This window comes from Anas platyrhynchos, chromosome 18 (genome assembly GCF_047663525.1).
Source record: "Anas platyrhynchos isolate ZD024472 breed Pekin duck chromosome 18, IASCAAS_PekinDuck_T2T, whole genome shotgun sequence".
NCBI classification, from domain to species: domain Eukaryota; kingdom Metazoa; phylum Chordata; class Aves; order Anseriformes; family Anatidae; genus Anas; species Anas platyrhynchos.
In genome coordinates this window covers 8,942,347-8,967,037 of record NC_092604.1, presented here as the reverse complement: position 1 = coordinate 8,967,037, position 24,691 = coordinate 8,942,347, and the positions used below count along the sequence as shown (strand labels likewise).

The 24,691-nt window shown below is 52.5% G+C and overlaps 1 protein-coding gene across 3 annotated transcripts in view; it reads right to left on the bottom strand.

Annotated features, from left to right (window-relative positions):
• Nucleotides 1-24,691, bottom strand: part of VAV2 (vav guanine nucleotide exchange factor 2) — a 122,476-nt gene that overhangs the window by 58,860 nt on the left and 38,925 nt on the right. Inside the window, exon 1 of one of the 3 annotated variants that reach the window (XM_072025328.1) lies at nucleotides 1,032-1,094. The exons of the other annotated variants lie outside the window; for them this stretch is intronic. Within the exon in view, the coding sequence (XP_071881429.1) occupies nucleotides 1,032-1,079 (48 nt within the window). The 5' untranslated portion in view covers nucleotides 1,080-1,094. Of the gene's footprint in view, nucleotides 1-1,031; nucleotides 1,095-24,691 lie in introns of those variants that run through there. 3 annotated transcript variants of the gene reach the window in all.

The following is a 24,691-nucleotide window of genomic DNA, read 5'->3' as shown; positions in this document are numbered from 1 at the left end:
CCCCCTCAGGAGCACCATCTCCACAAAGGCGTCTGCCCGCGCGCCTTGTGTCGGATTTCAGATCCTGCGCTTTGGAAACATTATGCTGGGTACTCGAATCATTATGTTTGACTTATTTAACAATTTAACACTCGCACGCTCGGCTTTACGGCTGGAGGAGTAAAATCACACGTCTGAGTGACTGGAAGGAACAAGGCGGCGAGATGAGGTACGTGTATTTATGCAAGTATTCCCCCTCTCTGAAATTACATTTGCAAAGTAAACATTAAACCAAGCAAATTCTCTCCCTAGCTGGCAATAAATGAGGTTTGGAGAGGTCGGGGGGCTCCACAAGCAGTGGTGACCAGGCTGGGGCTTGACCCTGGCAGGGCAAGAAGCCCCCGAGGTGGCTCCAGCACCACAGCTCCACAGGGGCGGCTGAGCAGGATCCACCCAAACCAAAAAAAAACCCACAGCTCTGAGCCTCATCCTGCTCCTGCCACAGCCCCGCAGCCTCAGCATTGCTTTTTTTGGCTGGCACCATCCCGTACAGCGATGCTGAGCGAGCCCAAGGGCACGGCGCACCACCCCGGGGTCACCACCTCCAGACTCACCCCACAGGGTGACCCGTGGCACCTCATAGCCCCAGCGGGGACACGGCTCATCCCGCAGCACCCATGGGCACCCTGCAGGTCACACGAGAGCTGGGATTCTCCCCCCACCAGCTGGTCCAAGAGCGCAGCGGAGGGACCTCACCATCAGCAGGACGTGTTTTCCAGCCGGGGCATCCCATGAAATGCAGCTCCACGGAGCAAAAAAGGCACGCCAGGAACACGGGAACTGTGATCGGGGCTCTCCATCACTCAGCTGACACGAGATCGGGGGGTTCTTCCCCACCCCTCCTGCCAGACCTGGGGAGGGGCGGTCGGGTCCATGCGAACACCGAGGGTGCTCCCGGCAGCAGCCTGGGCTGGCCCTCTGGGCACCAACAAACCCGAACCCAAGCAGCCCCACATCGGCTCCTCTGCAATATTTATCACGGGATCACTTACCCTGACCGGTACCCGATACCAAACAGGACTGTGAATAAATATATCCATGGAGAAGAGGGCAGGGAAATGGGGACAAACTGGCTCATGTTGAAAAAAGGTCTTCTAATTATATTTTTTTTCCCCACAAACTTTTTTCCTCCTCTCCTCCCTGCTTTTACCCAGAAAGCAGGGACCAGCCCCAGCCCAGACCCACCCCCCTTCCTCCAGCTGTCCCCTGTCCCCATCACCCTGAGATCAATCCCACCTGGGGAACGAGAGCTGCGAGAGAAGGGAGCTGAGGGGTTAAGGAGGGAGAGGAATCAAAAATAGGGATCGCTGCATCGCAGAGGGAAAACGCAGCAAAATGCCCCAGCCCGTTATCGCAGCGGGGAGAGGCGGCGGCAGCGCTCTCCTAACAAAGGCCCCACTTATGTATTTTTCATGGAGTGCTTTCTACTGCAACAGATACCAGCGTTATCAGTAATAAGTGTTCGCGGGCACAATAGTGGGTGATGGCACTGATATTTGTACAGTCGTGGATGAAAGCGACGGGGCCACACACCGAAACAACTCAGCATTTATTAAAACTTTTTATTAACCAGCCACTCAAGTGATTTATGTTGGGATCCTTCTGCAAGAAGCGCATTCCCACGTATTCTCACCCTTCTCCTTCATGTTGTGTGTGGGTCTGAGCCCGGTTTACCCCAATTTATCCCCCAAAAAAACACAAAAAACCAGCACGGGCAGCACACGATCATCACCCGGCTCTGCCCATGCAGGACGTGGGATGTCTTCATTACAGCCCAAACAGGGTTAACAGCACGGACCCGAACAACTCTTCCATGGTGCACGAGCAAGGGATGGGGCACGTCGAAAGCAATCAGCCCCATGGGCCTGCAGACATCTCAATGATGTCTTTGCTCCCCCAGGGCTCCGCAGCTGCTCTCCTGCTGAGCCTGGGGACAAACGGGGACGGAGCAGGGCCGAGTGACAGTGACAGTGTCAGCACGGTTGCCCTCTGGGGACTCCAGCAGAGTTGCTGGGGTGAGCCTCAGCACCCCTAAGCCAAACCACTGCCTTCATGGTACAGGTGATATAAATTAATTGCACGTTTCTGCATGAAAAATGGAGATGCCAAGGCACGAGCATGGCCCCATCGGAGGGCAGGCGGCCGGCAGCTCGTGTCCCCAGTGCTGCCAGGCTCTCCTGCCTCTCCTCCCCAGCACCAACAGGAACATTAGATGAAATATTAGAAGGGGAAGCTCAGCCAGGCCTGTCCATAAATCTCACAGAGCAAACACACATCTTATCAAGTCTTTCCATGAGCATGTCCCGGATGGCTCCGGAGAGCCGCGCGCTGTGCACAGGACACCTTGATCCTCAGTGCTGCCTCCTGGCAGGGCCCAGCATACCCCATAAATGCACATCTGCTCGTGACTTTTCCTCCTCTGTCTGCTGTCCTGACAGCTCGCCTGCCCTTCTGCCTTTTATTATTTTTTTTGCTGTCGAGCACCTCGGGATGGCTTTGCCTGAGAATGGCCGTACAGCACGGCACGGTGAGGTGCGAGCAGGCTGAGGGTGATCCCGCACTCCAGAGCAACCTTCAAACAAATAAAACTACAAACAAACAAAGGAGGAAGTGCAGTCCGTTAAGTGAGCGGCTGTGGTGCCGCAAGCACGTTCGTTACCAGAATTTTAACCTCAGAGCTTTTCACCACCTGGCCAGAGCCGAGCCACTCGCCAATTTGCATCTGTGATATAAATACCGAGATCTCCGCCGCGCCGTGCACCGTCTCCTTCCCCCAAACCCAACGCAAAGCTAGGGGATGGTAAGACAACAGAGCAGGGTAGATAAGCTTTGATGGGGAAAAACTATGCAGAAAAAGGACCGGAACTGTATTAAAGTATATTAAAAAGCCGGCAAGGAATCAAGTTGAAACAGCTCCCCATAAGCAGCTCGGCTCTCCAGGGCTTCATCTCACTGACATCCTTTTATTAGAGAGCTGCTGAAGATGACTGTTTAGCAGTTCCAATAACGAATGGGTGGACGGGGAGGGAGGATTTCTTTTCCATTAAGATTACAGAAGGGTTTCAGGCAAGAAGAATGGAAAAAATGTCCAGATGCAGGACGTGGTCTCTGCCCCGGTCATTAATGGGGAAAATGTGCACCAAGATCTGACCGGCTGCAGATTGGAGGCCTGTTTTCATGCAGAGGGTTGGTGCTGCTCAGCCCACGGGGGTTCATCACTCACACTCATGCACCTCTAACGGCGAGCCAACTGGCACATCGGATGCAGGGCATAATGTCTTTTACGACAAAAACCCCAAAACAGGAACGCAGGGGCATGGAAGAACCATCCAGCCATGCCATTTGGCAGAGAAACCTTTCAGAACTTGGAGCACGGCAGAGATCCCCTGGGGCTGGCAGCGGTGCCACTTCCCAGGGCCATAGTCCTGCCCGCTGTGCCTTGGGTTTGCTCCAGATTTATCGTGCTGGCACATTATTAGCCCTCATTATCGTCAGATCTTGGCACGCAGACACAGATCAAGGTGCCCGACGTGGTGCGTGCTCGCCCGGCGAGGGCGATCCGCCTCTCCTGGTGGAGCCACGATGAGTTTGCTCTGCAGCTAGCTCTGATCTCACGGACCCCAACCACTGCACAAACCCATCGCAGCAAGGAAAGGAGAGGAGAAACACAAGGGAAGCAGCAAAAGGAATAATCCAAGGGATTACAGAAATAATCCGAAGGGCTATGAAAGACCATAACCACTGCCAGCACCATGGGGATGTCCAGCCGGGGAGAATGCCAGCGCCAACCTCCCCTCCAGCCTCTCATTAAAACATTAACCACTGATGCGACACGAGTGCTGAGAGCAGAAGAAGACAACCAGAAGCCATCTGTTTTTAACCATCTGACACTTTCGACCCACGCCCCTGCCTCCAGGGCAGGCCCTTGGATGTGTCGCATCGTCTAATCCCAAACACGGCAAAAATAGGCTGGAGATTTTCATAAGGACGATCGCGTAGCTCGGCCGCTTCCACTTTGATTGTGAAAAGGAACTGACATCTAAAAAAAAAATGCGCTGGTAAAAATAACATAAAAATGCATCTATTTTGGCCCTGAGGCCCACTGAGAAAGATGTTTCATTTTCCAAGTCTACGAACATAATTATGCTGTAATAATTTTTTCAGTACAAGAGGGAAGTCGTGCTTGGCTCGCTCTGCTCTTCCTAGCTGCACTTGAATGGGAACCCAGAGACGAGCAACACTTAACTCTGTTTATTTTCTCCCAAATCCAACCCCGGGCTCGCTGCAGCATCCCGGACGATGCCCCTGCACTGCAAGAGCACTGCTGAGGGCTCACCCCAATCCCTGCACCTCCACGGCTCCAGCAAACTCCCAGCTGGGGCACCGGGATTCCCCCAGCACCCAGCACAGCCCGGAGCATCTCCTCCTCCCCTCTGGGCAGAGGCAAAATCAGCTTTCAGAAAAGAAAAAAAAAAAGAAAATAAAAAAATAAATAAAAAATAAAAATCACCCACAGCAGAAGCCATTCCCCCATTAATTCCATTTCTCCAGGCCGTCGGCACGAGCCCCCGGGTGCTTTTTGTTGCTGCTCTGGCACAGGACAGGTTGCGACCGTACCAGGAGCGAAGCCGATTTCAAGCAGCCTGCTTGGCACTAAAATCTGGTTTCCATAGAAACAGGTAGATAGCGCGCAGGAGCTAAATCTTATTTACTCGGTTAAAGGAAACGGCTTCCCGAGCTGTATTTTAGACCTAAGGGTACATGTGATATTAGGGGCAGCAGAAGGATTTAATGATGGCAAAGAACGTGGCTTTTATGTAAACAATACCTGATTTTTTTTCCTTTAATATCAATTATTATAAAAATACTAGCATAAATTGCCCCCCCTTTTAAGAAGTCCAACATCCTGTTCACTTTCTTAAAAGACACTTAATTTTGCCAACAAATCCCAGCAGTTTTTAGAAGATTTTTTTTATCCCCAACCCTTCCTTCACTCTCCCAATCAGAAATAATTCCGCTAGCAAACGCCAAAACCCGCAGCCACAGCAACTGGTTAGCTCTTCATTGCAACTTGGGCATGAGCAGCATCTAAACCAAGCGTCCCAACCTCCTGCCTCAAGAGAGACCCTCAGGCTGTGAGCTCCCCCCTTTTTTTCCCAGCAGATGCATCGAGAGCAGGTCTGAACTTCTGTTTGGAAGCACTGCACGTGCCCAGGTCACCGATTTCTCCTGCTAGAGGGGAAACGCTGCGCTGCTTGCTTGCAAAACAATTTAATTTGGGGTGGATCTTGCTGTCTGCTACGAGGAAGACTTGCTTGTGTACCCACAAACACACGCACAAAGTCTATTAATGCTTGGATCATTAAGATTTATGGGTTGGAGACATCCTTAAGATTACTCTGCCTTGGCCCGCACCACCGTGGAGCTGGAATATGCATTGTTTCGGATGAATAATGCATGATGGCACTGTAAATCCAGTCCCAGCTGAGAACGTGCTCTCCAGCAAGGAGACGGGAAGGTTTCGGGGACTGCGCTGCGCTGTCTGGAGGCGGCGTTTCTCTGGCTGCTAATGAAGGGAGTTGCTGCTCCAGCATGGACAAGGGGCTGCAAAACTCTAATTAATTAATGGTATTCAAAACCCATGCACATCACTCTCCGTGACAGCCCAAATCTCTTCCCACCAGGGACCCTGGGGCTAACTCCAGCCCTTGCCAATGGGAGCCGGGGTCAATTTAATATAAATTAAGCACTTGCAAAAATTTCCTTTCTGGGGGAAAACTGGGGGCGAAGCGCATTGCTTAAGAAAAAGTCACCAAATAAAGGTGACCCACAAAACCTGGGGAAGGGTCGTGTTTAACCCTGGTTAAATGGCAGCTCTGCACGCCCCAGTTAAGGGATGGGACTAAAAACCAAATGGGCTCCTTCTCCTCTTGGTGTTTCCCCGTGCCAAACCAGCTCGCACAGGAGGCACCGCAGCTCTGGACGGGCGTTTTGGATGGTGTTATTTGTTCCATGGCTGTGGAAGTGAATTTTCAAGCCAGCCTGATGACAGCTGATGGCTGCTCATTAGCTGAGCCTGGGATGACATTGCTCATGGCTCTGCCAGGGTAATAAAGCAAGCAGCTAGCAAACAAAGCAAAAATCAATATGAATGAGTGTAATATTTTTCATCATGTCTTTATTGTGTACAGCCTTCCTCGCACAGCTATTATTAGACACTTTCTCTTCCTTTTGCAGGGCACGAAGAGATGGGAGATGTTCTTATTCACAGCTACCACATTGGGAAACCCTACCCAGATTTCATCCTGACTGAAGAGTTTATAAATGGAAGCTGGGTAAGAATAGATCCCAATAAATCCCAACTATCCATCCTCCTAAGAGTCAGGCCTGTCTGCTCACGCTGGCTCAGGACCAGCTGGGGTCGAGCAGCAGCAGCAGCACCCCGGAGCTACAGAGCCAGATCCTGAGCTCCTGGGTGCTCACGTTATGGGAGAAAGAAGAGAAAATGCACCCAACATGGGAACACTGCCAGACACGGCAGAATCCCACCCTTTACAAACCATCCTGTCAGTGAAAGCAGCGACCCCAAGCAGCAGCAACCCAGCGCAGAAGCGCACGACATGGCAAAGCTCCCCTGAAAGGCTCGAGGAGAAAATTCCAGTCCTCCACCACCACTGACCTCAGCCAGAGGCTGATGCATCAGCCCCCACAGCTTTCCAGCCTGGTTTTCCCACTGAGGGGTGCAACAGGGGGTCCTGGAGCCTGCAAGTGAAGCTCCCCAGTGCTGGGGGCCGTGCCACGCAGGGTGAGCCATCACCCCTGCTAGGTGCCCCATGCACCAGCTGGAAGAACTGACACTGAGCTGCTTCTGTGCACATTTGCATTTGTTTGCTGGGGTCTGTTCTGCCCCCATTTGCCTTGTTCAGGTGTTTCCTGCTCCGGTTTGCAGGGATTTATTGCAGTGGGTCCTGCGGGGTGAGCACAGGAGCGCCGCGATGCCTGCGCAGGCACTAACAGCGGTGCTGCCCCCTCTCCATCCCCATCACCAAATGGGATCAATAACTCCCAGTATCGATCAGGTGAAAACAGTGAAAATTACCTTAATTACCCACACTCAGCCAATGCTCCCCCAAGGTTAGCTTCAGCTACACTTTCAGGCTACGAGCACGGACACAGCGGAACCGCTGAGGGCGCAGAGCTCGGACACGGAGCCACAGCAGTGACCTGCCGTGCCAACAAGGCACTGCCACCCTCCCGTCCTGTGTCACCCCCTGACAACCCCAATCCACCTACATCGAGACTTTGCATTGAAGGACAGCGATGTCTCCACGAGAGCCTTCCACCTCTGAGCCGAAACCCACTGGGGCAGAAGAAATCTGGACGCTTGGTGGCATCTGGTCAGACGCAGATGGGGCTCTCCCGTCTCGTCGTGACCTTGCCCTTTTGCTGCCAGGATTGTGCCCAGGGGGCTCACGAGTGCCACGGGTGGGTGAGGAGATGGGAGGCCACCCAGCCCAGCACCAGAAGCTCACAGCACACATTTTTTGCTGGGGCTGCCTCCGTGTTTTGTTCCGTAACGCTGCAGATGATCACCTCCATCAGCGGGCAGGCAGGGAGAACTTTTTTTTTTTTCTCTGTATGATTGGTTGTTTTTCAGTACCTGCACCAGGACAGTTTAATTTAATCGGGGAGAAAAGGAAAAAAAAAAAAAAGTGATCCCTTTATGGCTTTGCTGCTGGTGAGTAAGCAAAAAGCACTGATTAAAAGTGAGAAATGAGAAGAGGAAGTGCCTCTCTGCTTTATAAACATCTCAGGACACAATGTTTATGCTTTACATAAATTTGAACAGAGGAATAAATAGCCTCCTCTTAGATACTGGCCTAAAGATGGAAGCAGCGCCACAGGAAGGGACCGTCCACACCAGAGAGGGGCGATAAGATCTAAATGAGGCAGCTGGGATGATTTTACCTATCCCAAAAGGAGCCAGACTCAGCCAGAGATCCACAGCCAGAGCAGCAGCCCCGCACACCACAGCCAGCTCCAGCCCCAGCCTGGATGGTGGGACACAAAAACCAACCAGAGCAACAGGAGAGCTGTCAAAGCCATCCAGCAGGGCTGGGGTACCAGCGCTCTGGGGTCCCTGAGCCCTGATTTCAGCTGCTGGTGGCACCCAGGGGTGCTCCTTGCCCCCCAGGTAAGCTGCAGCACAGCAGCTACGGGTGGCAGGGGCTGTGTCTCCATCAGTGCCGGTGCCCAGGAACAAGCTGCTTTTGTCAAAGTCACTCAGAGTTGGCGCACAGAAGGAAAAAGCAACCTGCTTCCAGCCTGGATGGCTGCTCTGCTTTTAGGATAGAGGAAAATCGAAGGGTTTTGGCAGCTTTCTGCACAGCAGAAGGTCCTACACGCACCCTGCTCCATCCTGCGTGCTCTTAGCGTTGCTGTTTCTAAGAATTCTCAGCACCGAACAAACATCTGACAGGTATCAATCCCCTGGGAACGCCTGCAAACAGTCAATGCCATTTCCCAAATGCAGAATTGGAGGTCCAAAGATGCTTGAGCCAAGAGCAAGGCACCAGGACCGTGCCCGGCTTCGCTTTGCACGCGCCGTGCTGCGGACCCCGAGGCAGGAGGAATCCAAGCGATTCCTGAAGCAGCCAAGAAAAACCCAGCTGGATTCATATCCACGAGCATTAACCAGCAGTTATAAAAGCATAAAGCCACGATCCAACACACCTCGGTGCAAAGGGGGCTACGCAGAGCTGTGTTTTTAAGCGATGTTCATTACGCTGGCCACGCTCAGCGGGACAGCGGGGAGCAGCCTGGGCTGAATGGGAGCAAAGGGAAAGGGAAAAGGGAAAATAAAAGCAGGGGAAAAAAAAAATAAAAGCCTGGTAAAGGTATTTTATCCTGTAAATTCGTCCGGGTTCCCAGCGGAAAGACGCAAGCGTGTTAATTTATTGCACCCCGAGGTGCTCAGGGGAAGCGGCTGGCAGAGGTTAAAGAGCCCCAACTTTTGGCAATCCAGCCCAGCCCCTCGTGCCAGCTGCTCGAGCCCCGCACCACAAATAGGACCGGGATGGTGTTATTGTTGGAGAAGGCAGAATAAATCTCCAAGGTCACTTCTGGAGAAAAGGGAAATAAAAAGTCTCAACTCTTTGGGAGAAAAAAAAAAAAAAAAAGTGTTGAAAATAAACTTGACAATGGAGAGAGTAATTCAGCTCCCTTCCTCTCTCTTGTCCCTTCCCCTCGCTTTCCCCAGCTCAGCGTGCACAAACACATCCTGTGGCCGGGGCTTTTCATGTGCTGCCAGGGGGATGGAGCGGATTCCTGCAAAGCAGCCCCGCTGGGCCAGCAGCGCCCTGCCGGACACGGGGTGGGCTCGGAAAGCACCGCAGCGGCCGTGCCCTGCTCTGCCCCCGATCTTCAGCTGCCTGCAGCCAAAGGGCCAGCTGGTGGCACGGGGATTTGGGCAGAATTTCAAGCCATTGCTCCTTTAGGCACGTGCTGCTTTTTTTTTTGTCACGCTTGTGCAAACGATGGCAAGAAAACGCAGCAAGGCAGGGCCAAGCACGAGGGAAGCGACAGCCCCAGCAGGGACAGGCAAGGACAGCGGGTCACGCCGGGACTGACCCAAAGGGGACTGACCCCGAGCTGTGTGTGTGCTCTTTGGTGGGGCTGCCTGGACTTCTGGCGTGGATCCATCCACAAGCAACCCCCGCACAGCAGCGCACCGCAGCGCGCACCCTGCCTGCGGGACCATGGGGGTGAAGACCAGAGGTTGTGGGGTCATCGCATGCCCTGGTTGTCCCCGTGGCTTCTCAGCCTGCAGGGAGCTGCACAAATACAAGCAGCTTGTTTTTTTACTGTAAGGGTCATGGGAGAGCCCCCCAGGGATGCTGGGGGCGAGGAGAGGGGAGGTAGGAGCACCACGGGGTGCACGCAACAAGGGCAGCAGCTGCCAGAAGATACCCACAGAAAATAACAACCTCCATGCGGATTGAACACACGGGGTCAGGTTTGGGGAAGGGGCCAGCAGCACTCAGCACCGGAGCTGCAGGCTCTTAGCACGTTTTTTGGTCAGCAGCCACCCTTGGGGGCTGTTTGCACGGGGACTGCCACCCGCACGCTGGGGCTGCTCCTCTCCAGCACGGGAAACAGCTGAAAGCTTGAAGGGACCTTGGCTGGAAGCAGAGGGTTCTCGAGGCAGGCACCGCGCCTGGAGCCGGTGGAGGAGGAGTAATGAAAGAACAAAGCAGACGGATGGGAAAGGCAGAAAGGAAAGGAAAATGAAGGGGACACGGGTGCTTAAGCCTAAATTCAGGCTTTCCCATTTTTAAAGTAGGTAATCTGCACCAACAGGAGGAAAACAAAGGGTGATGTCACCAACTCCATCTGTTTCAAATTTGCTCTAAGCTTACATTTCTCTAATTAAAGAGGAAAAAAAAAATCACCAACATTTGCTAAATAAACCCAAAGCAAAGCAAATACCCCCACGCACACACGAAATGCCTTTCTAACTAACCAGCTGAAAATCTCACCACCAAAAGCCTCCCTGGCTTCCTGGTGGGTTACAGCAGCCGTGCTGGTGTCGCAAATGGAAAAAAACAACGAGGCTGAAACCACATTGTCACCTGCTAGGAGGTCTTGTGTTGACTTAGAAAATAATTTTCCTGTGAGCTCAGACGAGGCCAGCTCATACGGGCAGGGGCAGCCCATCCAGCCTGAGCCTCGAGTGCCACGAGGCTCCCTCAGGAACCCAAGTGCTCGGGGAATAACCCCAGCAGGGCTGGCAGGAGGAGCAGATTCACTGTGATTTTGCTGTACGATGACCCCAGCCTTTGCTCCCGCCTGCTCCTTGCCAGCCAGGGCGCGGGTCCTGCTCTGCTGGCGTGGGTGCATAGAAAGCTGAGGAGCAATGCAGCAGGTCCTTTGCATGGCTCCTTATTAGCTCCTTCAGTGCTCCAATCAAGGCACAAAAAACGCAACAGAAAAGCAGAGAGCCGCACAAGCGTGCAACCAACCAACTGCGTGTGCAAGGGAAGCTGTCAAGGCAGCTCAGCTGCAAGAGCCAGGCCACGGAGCAGCCGACGTTAAGGACAGGAGCGGAGATGCCAAGTGACGAGATGTAAAAATGATATCGTACTCGACGGAGCTTGAACCAACTTCAGCCCAGCGGCAACGCGGCGTGCGAGACAGGCTGCCCGCAGGTGGAGGCTCCTGCAGATAACACAGCCCTTTGGCTGCAATCTCATGGAGCTGGAAATCAGCATCTTGGCGCAGGAGAGGAGCTGCCGTGTGCTCAGCAGCTCCTGTTGCAGCTCTGCAGGCAGCCAGGGAAGTGGCCCAAGGGACAGCCAGTGGCACCAGGAGCTCGCCCGCTGTCACCACTGCTGCGCCACGGCACGGCCAAGCTCCTGCTGAACGGCCAAGGGATGCCCCAGCTCCCCCAATGTCTATCACAGCAAAGGGAGATGAAGGCACAGTTTTTCTTACGGTGCCCAGCCACAAAGTGGCAAGGAGATAACAGGATTCGTGCCTGTTCACATCTCTGCATCTAGCTCAACAGCACGTCAAAGCAAAACGTGTGAAGCACCGGATGAACGCTGGGTTTCCTCACTTCCAACCCTCCCTCGGGCATTTTTGCACAGCAGCCGTCCTGGAGAGTGCCCTGTGCGAGCCTGCGTGCATCAGGTGCTCAGAGGGTGTAAGTGTTGAAATCACAAGTCCAAAGGACCCCCGATTTCCCACAAGTGGTTTCACAGCCTGAGGCAAGCCCTCGCAGAGCTCTGTAGCTTGGAGCGCTGAGGCATCGATATTCTCAACAACCCCTCAGCGTGGGGGCTGTTCCCTTCCATCACAAGCCATTTCAGAGAACCTGGACCCTTACCTCCCTAAAAGCTTTGACCTATTTCATGTTTTAAGCGGAGCTGGGAGCACACAGCCGTATTCCAGAGGCTGGTTCTGCTCTCCAGCCAGAAGCCTCTCCCCGCAAACCCCGGCGCATCCTCATGCAGGAGAGGAGCGCCGCGATGAAGCTGCAGCAGCAACGCCTCAGCACCCACCTGCCGCTCGACGGCTTCAATTTCCATGCTCGCACGGTTCCTTTGGAACTGATTTATAAGTGTCGTATAAAACCTCATTGGAATCAAAACTAATTTATGGACTCAAGAGGGGAAAAAAAATCGACGTTTTCTAGATCACGCACCATCCCTGTAAATCAATTTCCATTTTGCGCCCACGGTGCAAGCTGCTTCCAGCCCTAGTAAATAAATGCCAGGGGTAATGAGTTTTGAAACAACCAGCCTGAAAGTAACAAAGAAAATGACAGTCATTGAAAAAATCCTTATGCTGTCAGGCAATCCCAACTGCAGATTAAAATGATTACCGAAACCCAAGTGACAAGGTAGAGGAGACCAAGAATGCGAGCAAGGAGCTGATTTTCTGCCTCTACTTATTTCATTTTATTTTATGTTCCTCCTCTAGACATCGCGGGGGATGCATGGTCCTCTCCTCATTAGGGGCTGCTCCCTGGGAGGGGATCCCTTGTTGGAGGAGGATGAGCCGAGCACCACGGCTTCCTACCGTGGGTAATGAGCCTCCGAGTGATTTAAGGCAACGATCCTCTTGGACAGCAGGAGGAGGGGACTAACGCCAGCCTGGTGCTAGCACGGGGTTGAAAATGGAAAGGAAAGGCAGCTGCGAAGAGCCACCCGGACCTCCTAATGCAGCCATCACTCACAAGCCCATCATGGGGTCAATTATCAAATTGCAAGCTGTAATTTCCTGAAGGATAAGCGTTTCCTCCATTTTTGTTTTCATTTTCCGCCCTGAAAGACCTGTATTATTGCAGCTGCCTGAGTCCTAGCCTGGAGATCTCCTTCACCAGGGGTGTGATGCCCTGCCTCCAGGCTTGTAAGTCTTCCACCACCCAACGGTGCCTGCTCACCCAGCTGGAGAAAAACCAGGCTCGGAGGTTCCACAGCAGGACATCAAATCCACGTTTACCTCCTTACAAACAAGCAGTGGGGTAAGGGACATGAAGAAGTGTACTTTTCCCAGTAAATTAACCAGAAAAAGCACTGGGTGAAGCGCAGGGGAGTGGTTAGGCTTTGGCTAAATCATTTCTTCACGCCGCATCCTCCACACCAACAGGAGCAAACCCATCCAAGGACTCAAGCTTGCAATGCTCCCTGAAGTTGGGGTGCTCGTACAGCAGTGCCAGGAGCATCACCTCGCCTTTCCGAGGGGCTCCCTGCCCTTCGGCTGACTTCTGGCACCCCTCCACCTCAGCAGGAAGGTGTGAAGCTGCCGGGGGAGGCGATGCACGGGCAACACTTCAGCAAACGCTCGAGAAGCAGCTCAGACAGGGCCGATACCCTCTGCCAGCTCGCATTAAACAAGAAGGACAGGTGAGAAATGCTTTCAGAGCAAACAAAAACCTCCAAAAGACATCACATTAAGTTTGGCTGCAGCGGTCAGTGGCAGCGCTGCTGGCAAAGGGCTCGGAGCGGGGTGGGGGGACCCAGGCACCTGTGACATGGGGAGGGGCTGGATGGGTGCAAAAAGGTCCCAATTCTGGTACCGAGAAAGACAGGAGGCCTTTGAAAAGCTTGAAAATAATCCAGGACAACCACACACTCCTTAGGTGCAACCTCCCGTGTTTTCACCAGGTCTGAAACAAAGCTGGCTGTCTCCAAGCGAGATGCTTCAGGTGCCAGCTGGTCTCCTTAGGATGACGGCTCAGCTCCCTGGGGAGAAACGAGAGCCTTTGTTCCTAAAACCTGAGGGAGTTCCTCAAAGCATCTCCTGCGGCTTGGGAGCACCGACAGCACCGAGCAGGAGCAGCCCATCCCTCTTCAGGCACGGACAGCACGCTCCCTGTACGATCAGCCACTCATAAAAAGCCTTAGGATACTTGAAAGATGAGAGGTAATTAATTATTATTACAAAAGAGTACAAGCCAAGACTAAAGGCTTGCGCTGACAGCGATCAGCCGCTCGGTAACTGCTAGACATCGCTGTGCTCAAAGAAGACGGGGATGTGTTATTCAAATAAACCAAGGAGGCAGTGCAATTACCGATGAAAGCGGCACCAGGTGAGATGCGCGCACAGCCTCCCACCCCAGAAGCTCACAGAAGCACACTGCAGGGTGTCAAACATCACCCGGCTGCTGCAGGAGGGGCTTCTCTGGAGGGTGAGGAACAGCCCCTTCCATCGCTCTGGCCCTCGGGGGTTTCTTCTTCCCCTTGCAAAGCCCAAGCAGGAGCAAGAAGCCCCTGCACGCCCCCAGGGCCCTGCTGTGGATGGAGAGCTTTGTACTCAAAATATCCCCCCCCATCCCATGCAGAGCGATGCTCTGACAAGTAAAATCTCTTAGCATATGAAAGCAGTTTGAATTTATTTAGCAGGAATGCAAATTTGACCCTGAGGCCGTTCTCCTGTAAGCAGCCCTGGAGCCTCTGGCACGCACACACACCTCCAGAGGTGAGATACTCGGAAAATAGGAGCCAAGCTCGTTACTGGCCACAGCGCACTACAGCTTTTGTTACGGCTCTGAAAGAAAAAGAAACAAAAAAAAAAAAAAAAAAAAGACTGACACAAAGAAAATGGAGCAGCTCGTATTCATCTTCTCTTAAGAAAAGTCTGGGTAAGATAGATTCTCTGCGTTCAGAGAAATGAAGGAGGACGCCAGGTCTCATTTGTCCTTGTCACGGCGCAGACAGGCCGCTCGCACGCAGGCTGGGATGAGGCAGCTTCGAAGGAGAGGCTGGGAGGGGGCTCTGGGAGGGGGTTCATGCACCCCCTATGGTTCTCCCAGCCTCAGCTGAATTGAAGAAAGAACTGGTGGAGTTTAGGAGACTTTCTGGGAACCAGCTGGGCTGCAGTGCAGGTGGCACGTTGTCGCCAGCGCTGGTCCCTGGTCCTGAGACGTGGCACAGCCAGGAGCCAGCCCAGGCTGCTCCAGCCTCCACGCTCTGAAAATAACTTTTTTTAATAACAGAAGAGTGGCAAAACACACACGGCTGATGTAAAACACCCTGGAGAGCGACGATTCCCAGGGGAGCAGCCATCGGGCAGCGAAAGCAAATGGAGCAGAGAAAGAGCATCGTCTCAGGACGCGGAGCAGCGCCGGCACGCGGGGCTTTCCCCAAGGACCAGGAGCATCCCCCAAGCCAGGAGCTCCGTTATCTCCTACCACATCCCCTGGGGACAGGGCAGCCCACGCTCAGCTGCTGCAGGAAACACGCTGCCACGAGGAGCGGCTGCAGCATCACGGGGCAGAGCAGAGGAAACGACACCGAGCAGTGGAAAAAGAAAAAGGCGTGCAACCCAAGACTGACCAGGCATGATTCACGCTTCCCTGCTACGAGCAGACGTCTGTATGGGCTAAATATTTCACCTTGGCTTGGCAAAGGACAACCTATCAACCAAAGGCACTGATGTCACATAACCTCAGTGCAGCACCAAAACGCTGGCACGCAGCAAGAGCCGCGTTTGGGTGTCGTGCTGCACGAAGGGCCAAGAGCGAAATGGGAACTCCATATGGCAGCTGCGTAAATTTAGCAGCTCCGTATATTTAGCTGGCTGCAAAGGGAAACGTGCGGCTCTTGAGAACAATGATACCAGTTCCTGACACCGCACGGTGCCCCAGGAGAGAGATGTTTACAGGAAAAAGCCACCAGAGCTCATACCTGCCCAGCCGGGCAGTGGCTACAGAGCATCCCCAATTTTTGTGAGGCTGAGGGAGCACAGCCCAGGTCAGCAAAGAGCACACACAGAGGGGACCTTCCCTGCAGTGACAGCAGCACAGTGTGGGACACGGGGCACCATGGGGTGCTCCAGAGCTGCTGGAGAAGAGCCGCAGGTCCCAGCTCCACAGCAAGAATTAGACAAGCCTCTTGTAGGCTTGGCTACAGGACAGGAGAACACGCACCAGCTTGTGTTACTTCTGTCATTCAAGTCCAAATACTGATAAGATATTCCAATATTTTTTTTGGTTCCTTTAAAAACAAACCCAAAAAAAGAAAGTCAGCTTCTGGCCCCAGTTCTTGTTTGTTTGAACGAAGGAGAAGCTGGGTCTCAGCAAAGTCTGGGAGAAGTGAAAAGGAGACGTTTTCCTTGTGAGTGACAAGATAAAGCCTCCTAATGATTGACAAGACAAAAGACTTTTGTTTTCAGTTGATAGGCAATGCAGTAATTTTCTTTAAACGGCATCGTTTCTCCCACCAAGTCTTTTCTGGGAGATTTGTGGAGCACAGGCAGCGATGGCAGCCCCTCGGAGCTGCATCAGTTCCCTCTCGGGTGAGGGCCGACCACCACTGTGGGTCCTAGAGCCGAGAGCATGAAAACCTGGAGAACAAAAGCAAACCAAGCATGTGCCTAAAAGCCAGTCCTATAAAACCCAGTCACTGCATAGACGGGTGGCAGCGGCACTGCCAGGGATCATCACCATCTGGAGATGGGACAGACCCCTTTGCCTCTCAGGAGCCAAACCTGACCTCCACAAGCACCAGTTCGCAGGTCCATCAGGAAAACCACCGTGATGTGGTCAGCATCCTGCCCCACAGAGCCCATTTTACAGAGTCCCCTCCCAGACCGACTCCGATGAGAGGCAGAAACATCTTTGTCTGCCGGCAGCAAGAGCCCAGCAAGCCACAGGCAGGACGAGCAGAACTGCAGCATCAGCTTTCTGCGACAGAATCGCAGCTGTGTCCCAGATACCATCATTTTTTTTTTTTTAAATAATAATAATCTGTACATGAAAAGCACAGATACATTATGCTTTGCCTCTGAATAATGACTTAGGACAGCAGAAAAAAAAAACAGCATGTCAAATGACACGGCTGTGAGACCATCGTGCATCTGTTATCTGTCTCAGTCGCTCCTCATTTCTCTGGCTTCCCCTAAGAAGTTCATACATATTTAAAAAGGCCAATAGCTAAGTTACTCGTCACTTCTTATAATATCGGAAGATTAGGCTCGATGAGATAAAGGACGAGAAAAAAGCATCCAGGGGGAAATGCCACCAGAGTACTACAGCATTATTTATCCCTAATCACGAAGGGTTTTTTATTTATTTATTCGTTTTTATTGGAGAAGAGTGAAGTCAGAGCTGGAGCCGTGCTGCTCCTTACCCCACGGGAGGGCTCGACTTCACTCCGCAATCCCGAGCCCAGTGCAAAGGAATCTGAGGCCAGCAGAAGCCTCACGCTCAGACTCTGATCCAGCTGCAAGCATTTTAACACCAACTCAAAGACCACTGAGCATCCAAAAGCAGCTCCCGGCTGCACCCACGGGCATTAAGCAGCCCGGGCACTGCTCTGTGCTCCTGCCTGCTCCAGTGGGCAGCATGTGCCTCGAAGCATCTTCTGTAACCCAGACAAGGCAGGGACACTAACACATGGATAGCAGTGCCACAGACGTGTCTGCAATCACTGCTTCTGATGATTTTTTTAGTATATATAGCTCATTATATTATAAATTTCTTGGCCCACACCATTGCGAGATTCAGTTTTGGGAGAACTTGGGGTTTATGTATGCTTTTGCCATTAAAAACAAGGAGAACTGAAATTACTGAAATGCCTCACAGGTTACCATTCAAAATATAATATCAGGGAATGACTCTGGCCAAAGCGTCCACATCTTTCACAGCCTTGCCCAAAGCCTGCCCTGTGATCTGCTCCCACAAATCTACAAAACTGCCGCCGGCAGGGGCAGCGCACACAGCCCCAGTGCTCCCAGTTCCCCCAGTGTTCCCAATAAACAACCCCTCCATCTCCAGGGGCACACCAGCTGCACCACCCAGCAGCCCACATCCTCGCTTACCGACTCTCCTGCCACATATTTCAGTGCAGGAGCAACATCACTTCACAGCACTCCCGGCAAGTACAACATTAAAACAAATCAATGTTTGTATGTTTGTGTTTTTGTGTATCGATAGAGATCATCATGTCAATATTTTGGTGACAACCTGCATTGATTTTTTCCCTTTGTGGCTTCCCTTAAACAATGCCGACATGATTACACTTCCGTGCATTACAGGAACCCTTTTCCCCTCGCAGAAAGAAATGGACGGAGCCAGCCCAGGCACCCAGACTGTGCCTAACACCACACACACATTGAGAGCCATGCTGTGACTACAGCATCTGCCAGAGGTGGAAGGAAGACAGCTTCAAGGGACTTTATCATCATTTTCACCCCAGATCCATGCTCAGCACAGAAAGGATGGTGCACAGGCAGCACTGCTTGCACCCCTCCACGTGTCCTTCACAGAGAGCCCCCAACGGTGCCCAAAAGACTTTTTGGATAGCTGTAAAGCCAGTAGAAACCCATCAGGGCCAACTTGTCTTGACCAGGGAATAGCACTCTGGAGCAAGAAGTCAAACTTCAGGCACCACATCCCTGCCAGCTCCAGAGGCACATAAACCAAAATCCTCTTTCCAGGAGCCTCGCAGCTCGCTGCTACGCTCCAGCACCTCTTCTGCCTGTAGCAGCCGGGGTCCTAACACGACTAACCGAGATTTAATTTGCTCTTGCTAATATTTTATCCGTGGTATTAGGTCATGTTTCCCTTTCCACTTGAAAGGCATCTTCGGCTTATTGGCAGCGGTGAAATTAATAGAGAAATCATTAGAAAGCATAAGGCTAGGGCTGTGCAAAGCGCACGCCGCAGAAGATTATTTCCAAACAATAAAATTAATTGGTGTCATCAGCCACCAGCAGAAACACAGGGAGAGTTCGCATTAAAAAACATAGAGGATTATTGACAGCCTGTGCCTCCTCATACATAAAACATTTGATGGCATAATTTTATTTTGTTTTTTCCTATGTGAGGTGGTTTTCCCCCCTTGGAGCAGAGGGTGAGAACTGAAGCAGGCAGCAAGAAGCATTGGGGGTGGCGATGCCACAGCAGCACCCCGGGCTGCTGCAAACCACCTGAAGACTTGGTGAGCTGGAGACCCTGATTTTCAGAGGACAGAGCGCTCAGCACCTTTGGAAAGCCAAACCTCACAAAGATGGGACTGTTCAGACCCAAATTTATTGGTATTTTCCATCCACCTGAGGCACAGGGACAGACACATCCGGAGAACAAATCCCGCAGCACTGGCACAGCCATCATCTGAGCAGAGCAGAGCAAACACTGAAGTGCTGGCGCTGCCACGGCGGTAAACAGAAAACTATTAATCCCAGGCCTCAAAAAGGCATGTATGAATTTGTTTTGTTTCCGAAGAAAAAGAGTAAATAGTAGCCTCGAGTCAGGATAATATTTATTCACACGCTTCACTTTGAAGTGCAGCCCCTGTTGACTTCACGTGGTATGCACTTGCCAAAGCTCTTTGAGAACAGAGCTTTGCAGTATCACAGCCATGAGCAAGGAAAGGAAAAAAAGGAAACTTGAAACCCAGGTATTAACAACGCAAAAGAAGTCTTGGGAGCAGGGGAATTATCACCGTCCCTCCCAAATACAAGGGAGACTTTAACTGGGTTTATTACAATTATTCTACCTCCCCCAGATGGTGCAGACCTGTAGAGCAATTCTGTTCAGTTCACGGAACTGAATTTCATGGCAGGAAAAGCAAACTGATAAGCAGGGTTCAGTTAATCTCCACAATAAATCCCCATTAGCGTGGTTTTATTGCAGTGCCGTTTCTTCCTGGTATCAACCGGATGCACTTCCACACTGGTGTGGATATCTGGAGAGCTTCGGGCATGGAAATGGGTGGGAGCAGAGACAAAAATGGGTAGGAACAGGCTGGGGATGGTGGCAATGCATCCACACACAGCTGGGGGCTCACCTCCCCCAGATGCTGCCCAAGAGGTGGCTGACAACAGGTCCCTGAGGTGTCAGAGCCACGAGAGGCACCGCTGCCTCCAACGTGCCATGGGAACGTGAGCTCCTCTCCAAACCATTCCTGCCTTCTGAACTGTGGGCAGTTTCCTTTTTCACACAGATGCCCAACTCTTAGAAGTTTTGCCTCTTGTCACGGCATGCTATGGAGGCAAACCGTGCGCCTGGGGTGGGGGAAAAGTAATTTCAGTGCCCCATCTCCGAGGTGGCTCCCATTTCAACCTCTCTGCCAGATTTCTGACTCCTTCATCAGGGCAGAGCTGCACGGCTGTGCCCTGCTCCTGTGCACTGCCCCCACGTCCACCACATCCCATCTCAATGCTCAGCACCCACGGAGGTGCAGCAGAAGCCACCCGTCCAGAGCTGGACACGAGGCACAGACCAGCACACCGAGCCCCAGCACCTGTCCTCCACGTTGCAGCTCAGGCTCCGAGCCCCGTGGCATGAAAATCCCTCGAGCACTTTGCAAATACCTGGGTGCATAGCATGGAGCAGGAAAGCAAACAGCCCGGCTGCAGCCCTGCCTTCTCCAAACAGCAAGGCTGCCAGGGGCTCTGCAAAGAGCTGCCGGCCAGATCCTTCTTTTCCCTTTCTCCCTAAGGCAAGAATTAATTAATTAATTTATTTATTTATTTCCAAAAAGACCAAGTGCACCATGGATAATCATGGGTATCAACATCCTTCTTCCATTTCATCTGCTCCACTGCCCAGAATACAAACATACAGGGGAAAAAAGATCCATATACGTATCTTGTATCTGTTATCTCTCTCTGCCAGTCCTCCGACCAGCTTTGCTGAACACGCAGGTAATCCAGAGAGCTGAATTACACCGGTTCCCCTAATGAGCACTGCCGGGTAACGTCTCCTACCTGCCCTTTCTTTTAGCAGGGTCACTCATATTTATAGCCGTGCTTCATGTTTCCTTAAGTGTGCCCTTGTTGTGGCATTTGCTTGTTTATGTTTCAGAAGAAAACAAGGTTAAAAAAAAAAAGGGGGGGGGGATTTAATGCAGCTTGGAATAGAAATGAGCAAAACCACAAAAGTCTAAAGATCTGCTCGTCCTTCAGACAGCTCGCACTACCAGGAACTCACTACCGCTTGTTTTAATCGATCGCTGCCTCTTTACAAACCTCTTTGTGGCGAGGCAGAGCTGGAGAAGTGTCTGGGAGGAGCGAAGGGCCTGACATGAGATGTGCTCCGGCCGTTTTACACGGCTCCAGGAGTCCTCGTGCAGCACCAGGTGCCAGCAGCAGCGGGAGGATGCTTCCACTGCACGCCCCCCGACAGCCTTGGTGCAGCCACAAGAGCCTTCACCTTCTCCATCAGTACCACCTGCAGCCCTCAGCACCACCTCCAGGGCTTCCAGCACTGCCCTTCCCCTGAATTTTGGAGGCCTTTGCCGTGGTGGCAGCACACCCAACCCAAGCATCCCTGGCCACCGACTGACCCTGCTGCGTCCCCAGGTGTTTCCTCCTTAGCTTAGAGCAGGGCAGGTTTCCTCAGCCTTCCCTCTCGTGTTTCTAATCCTTCCCAATCAGGGTTAAAGCTGACCAGCACAATAATGCGGTGGAGGTTCAGGCTCTGTTGCTCCTCTGAAGGATAACTGCTCCTCCGCCAGCCGTCGGCCAAGTCGAGGCACATTACGAGCAGTCAGGAGGTGTGCCAATGCTCCGGCGAGGGACAATTACACCACTTTATGTGCCAGAAAACGGCTATAGCTGCTTGGAGAGGCTGCCCACAGCACCCAAGCAGGTCCTTTCAGAGGACCGTGGGGACCTGGCTGCCACCACACCTCCAGCAGGTCCCACGCAGGGATGTGCGGGGGCTGCCAGAGGGGCAGAGCTGCTGGGATGAGCTTGGGTTCCCCACCAGTTTAGCTCCTCAGACAAAGCCAGTTAGGGTCCAGACAAATGCTTCTCCAGCCTGTAGCCTACCCTGCATGGAGAACTCCTGGCCAGTTTTGTGAAGATGCTAACAATAAAGATTTTATGGCAGCCAAAGACATGAGTGCTTGAGGCCAGCACCCTGCTCGGGGCAGCCCAGCTGCAGATCTTTTCCATGGGGGCCCCAGGGAGAAGAATGTCTCCAACCCATCCCTCCTCTCCTCCCCAGGACCTGCTGGCCCAGCTCCATGCTGCAAACACAGGGGCGAGGGAAACCCAGACAGAAGCAACCCGTAATTTTACAGCCCCAGTCTGCTGCACGGACCCACCGCAAGCGCTCAGGAATCAGGACATGGTCCAAGGCTGCCCGCTCCCTAACATTACAGAAAGAACCACCTCCTCGGCATTCTCCATAAAGCCTCAGTCCCAGGAACCTCGCAATTACTTGCTAACTGAGCTTTCAGTTTTATTTTTAAGTTTTTAGCCCCTCAAAACTGCAGAAAAAAGCCCAAAGCATTATTCAAGCGCTCCCTGCTCGCTTAAAAAACAAAAACCCTCTAGAAATAATGGGGTTAAGAGCCTGCTGCACACCCCTACACCAAGCCAGGGCACAGGAGGTCCAGACAGAGCCAGCAAGCCCCTACCTCAAGGGACAGTTAAAGCAGAGGACACGGCCAAAGTGCCACCCACAAACATCCCCACTCCACCCAGGGTTCAGAGCTCGACCTCCCCAAAAACCTCAGCCCCACACCCCTGTGTCACCAGCTGAGCTTCTGGGCCCGGCGCCACCCACCCGTAGCCACCCTGGCAAGGCTCTGGCCTCTCTCCGGGTGTCCCAGTTTACCCAGTAAACCCTTGCACTACCACACCGAGGCAGGGGTGTGTGCACGGCCAAAAAGCCATCCCCAAAAGTGACATTTTGCAGCCAGCCTGCTGGAGGAGAAGCAGGGCTGGGAAAACACCCCAAGAGGAGCTTCAACACAAGTATTAACCCCTCATCATCCCCCCCCCCAGTCCTCCCAGTTCTCCCCAGTGAAGGCGATGGCCTGCGTGTCCTGGTTTGCCCGGGAAGGTCGGAGAGGGCCCGAGCCCAGCAGGCGCTGAGCAGCCAGCGCTAACGGCGAGGCTGCAGCACGGGGCCACTTCATCAATGCGCAAATGGAATTTGCCAGGAGGCATTTTAAGAGTCAATTCTTCACACTCCAGTAATTAGAACAATGTTATGAAAAAAGGCAAGGGGGCGGGCGGGAGGCAGCACACACTGGGGTTTGGCCGGTGGAGGAAGCGGGCTGAGCAAACAGAGCGAAGCGAGGCCCCTGGGCAAGGGCCCTTCACATGGCTCCCCGCGGGCTGGAGTTAAGCCAGCCGTTTATCTACTTCCCAACTGCAGCTTTTTCTACGCCTGCATGTTTTTTAAAGCAAGTTTTGTACTTAGATCAAACGTGGGCTGCTGTTCCTGACCCAGCTTTCTTCTTTACCTCGAAAACACCACCACGGGCAATGGCTTTTCCCGACACATTCAGTTCAAGGTCCTACCACAGGATCGCCTGGTGACTGATAAATCTTTGTGCATGACCTAAGACATCAGAAACATCTAACCCCAGTGATGGTTTGCTCTCAAAATTAGATTCCCTCGGAGAAGCTGTTACATAAGGTCTCCAAAATCAGAAGAGTGGTTGTGTTAGCTGGAAATGCTGGATGGGAACTTAAAGCATCTCCCACACTGGGATCAACCATCCCAACTGAAAAATGAAACAAACCCAAACAAACCCACATGCTGGTGGATCTGCCTCTAACATCTGAGGATCTGGTGGGCTCCATTTGCTGCTGCTCCCCAGGGTCCCACATCATGCGCCCATACACAGAGCCCTCGCAGCCAACTTGGCCACGTTAGTTCCAGAAGCCAGAAGTTTTGTTTGTTTGTTTTAATTTACTGCGCAAGTCTAGCATCTGAAAAGGCTGCTTTCCAGCAGGATTACTGTGTGGTGTTCAGGACACACCGCCACTCTACAATGGTCATTCAGACTCACAGGGAAGTGGGACCCGGGCAGTTCAGTTCCCATCTGCAACAAGCTGTGATCTCAGCTCTGCTGAGAGCACAGAGCTCCTTTTGATAAATCACCACGTACACAGACTACAGCACCATTTCAGCATGAGAGAAATATATTCAGTTTTTCCAATAATCTTTGCAGTCCGCTGTAAAGGCCGGGTTTCTCTTCCCCGCTGCAGAGCTGCACCCACCAGACTCAGGCACGCTTTGGGACCCAAGTCCTCTGCCTCGCACCCTGTGTCTCCAAGAACTTCTTGCACATAAGTGCTCCAGCACTGTCTTTGCTGACTTTGTCTTTGCATGCACCCAGAGGAGGCTGAAGAGCCAGAGGAACACCCCCAGTGTCACACTTATGCTCAGGAGCCTCCTGGGATCCCCACCTCTGCACACCAGTAGCACCAGCACCAAGGGGTCTGCTTACTGGGAGAGGGCTTTTCTCATTTTTTTCCCCTTAAGACAACCCTGTTTTCTTTGTCAAAACACCTCTTTTAAGTCTGGTCTCTCTAGAGGTGTATTTTAAGTTAGATGCACAAAGTGAGACAAGAGCACACCTTTATCTGCACGATATTCATTATTCTCTGTGGGACATTCATTGCATCCTCAAGGACCATACAATGCAAATATCTGTGTGACTGTCTCCCTGCCCATATGAGTAATTTACCTGTCTTCAACAAGATGCTCTTAAAGGCTGGGTACTGCACCAGGCCGGGGCCCACAGCTGCTGGGTCTCCATCGCTGCCCCCCTGCTACCACTCTGCAGGGCCTGGGCAAAACTGCTGCTTCTTGGGCCACATCTGCACCAACTCAGAACCCAGATATTATACGAGTTCTCCTCACTGCTGAGCCCCTTTGTGGCTCCTTTTAAGCTAG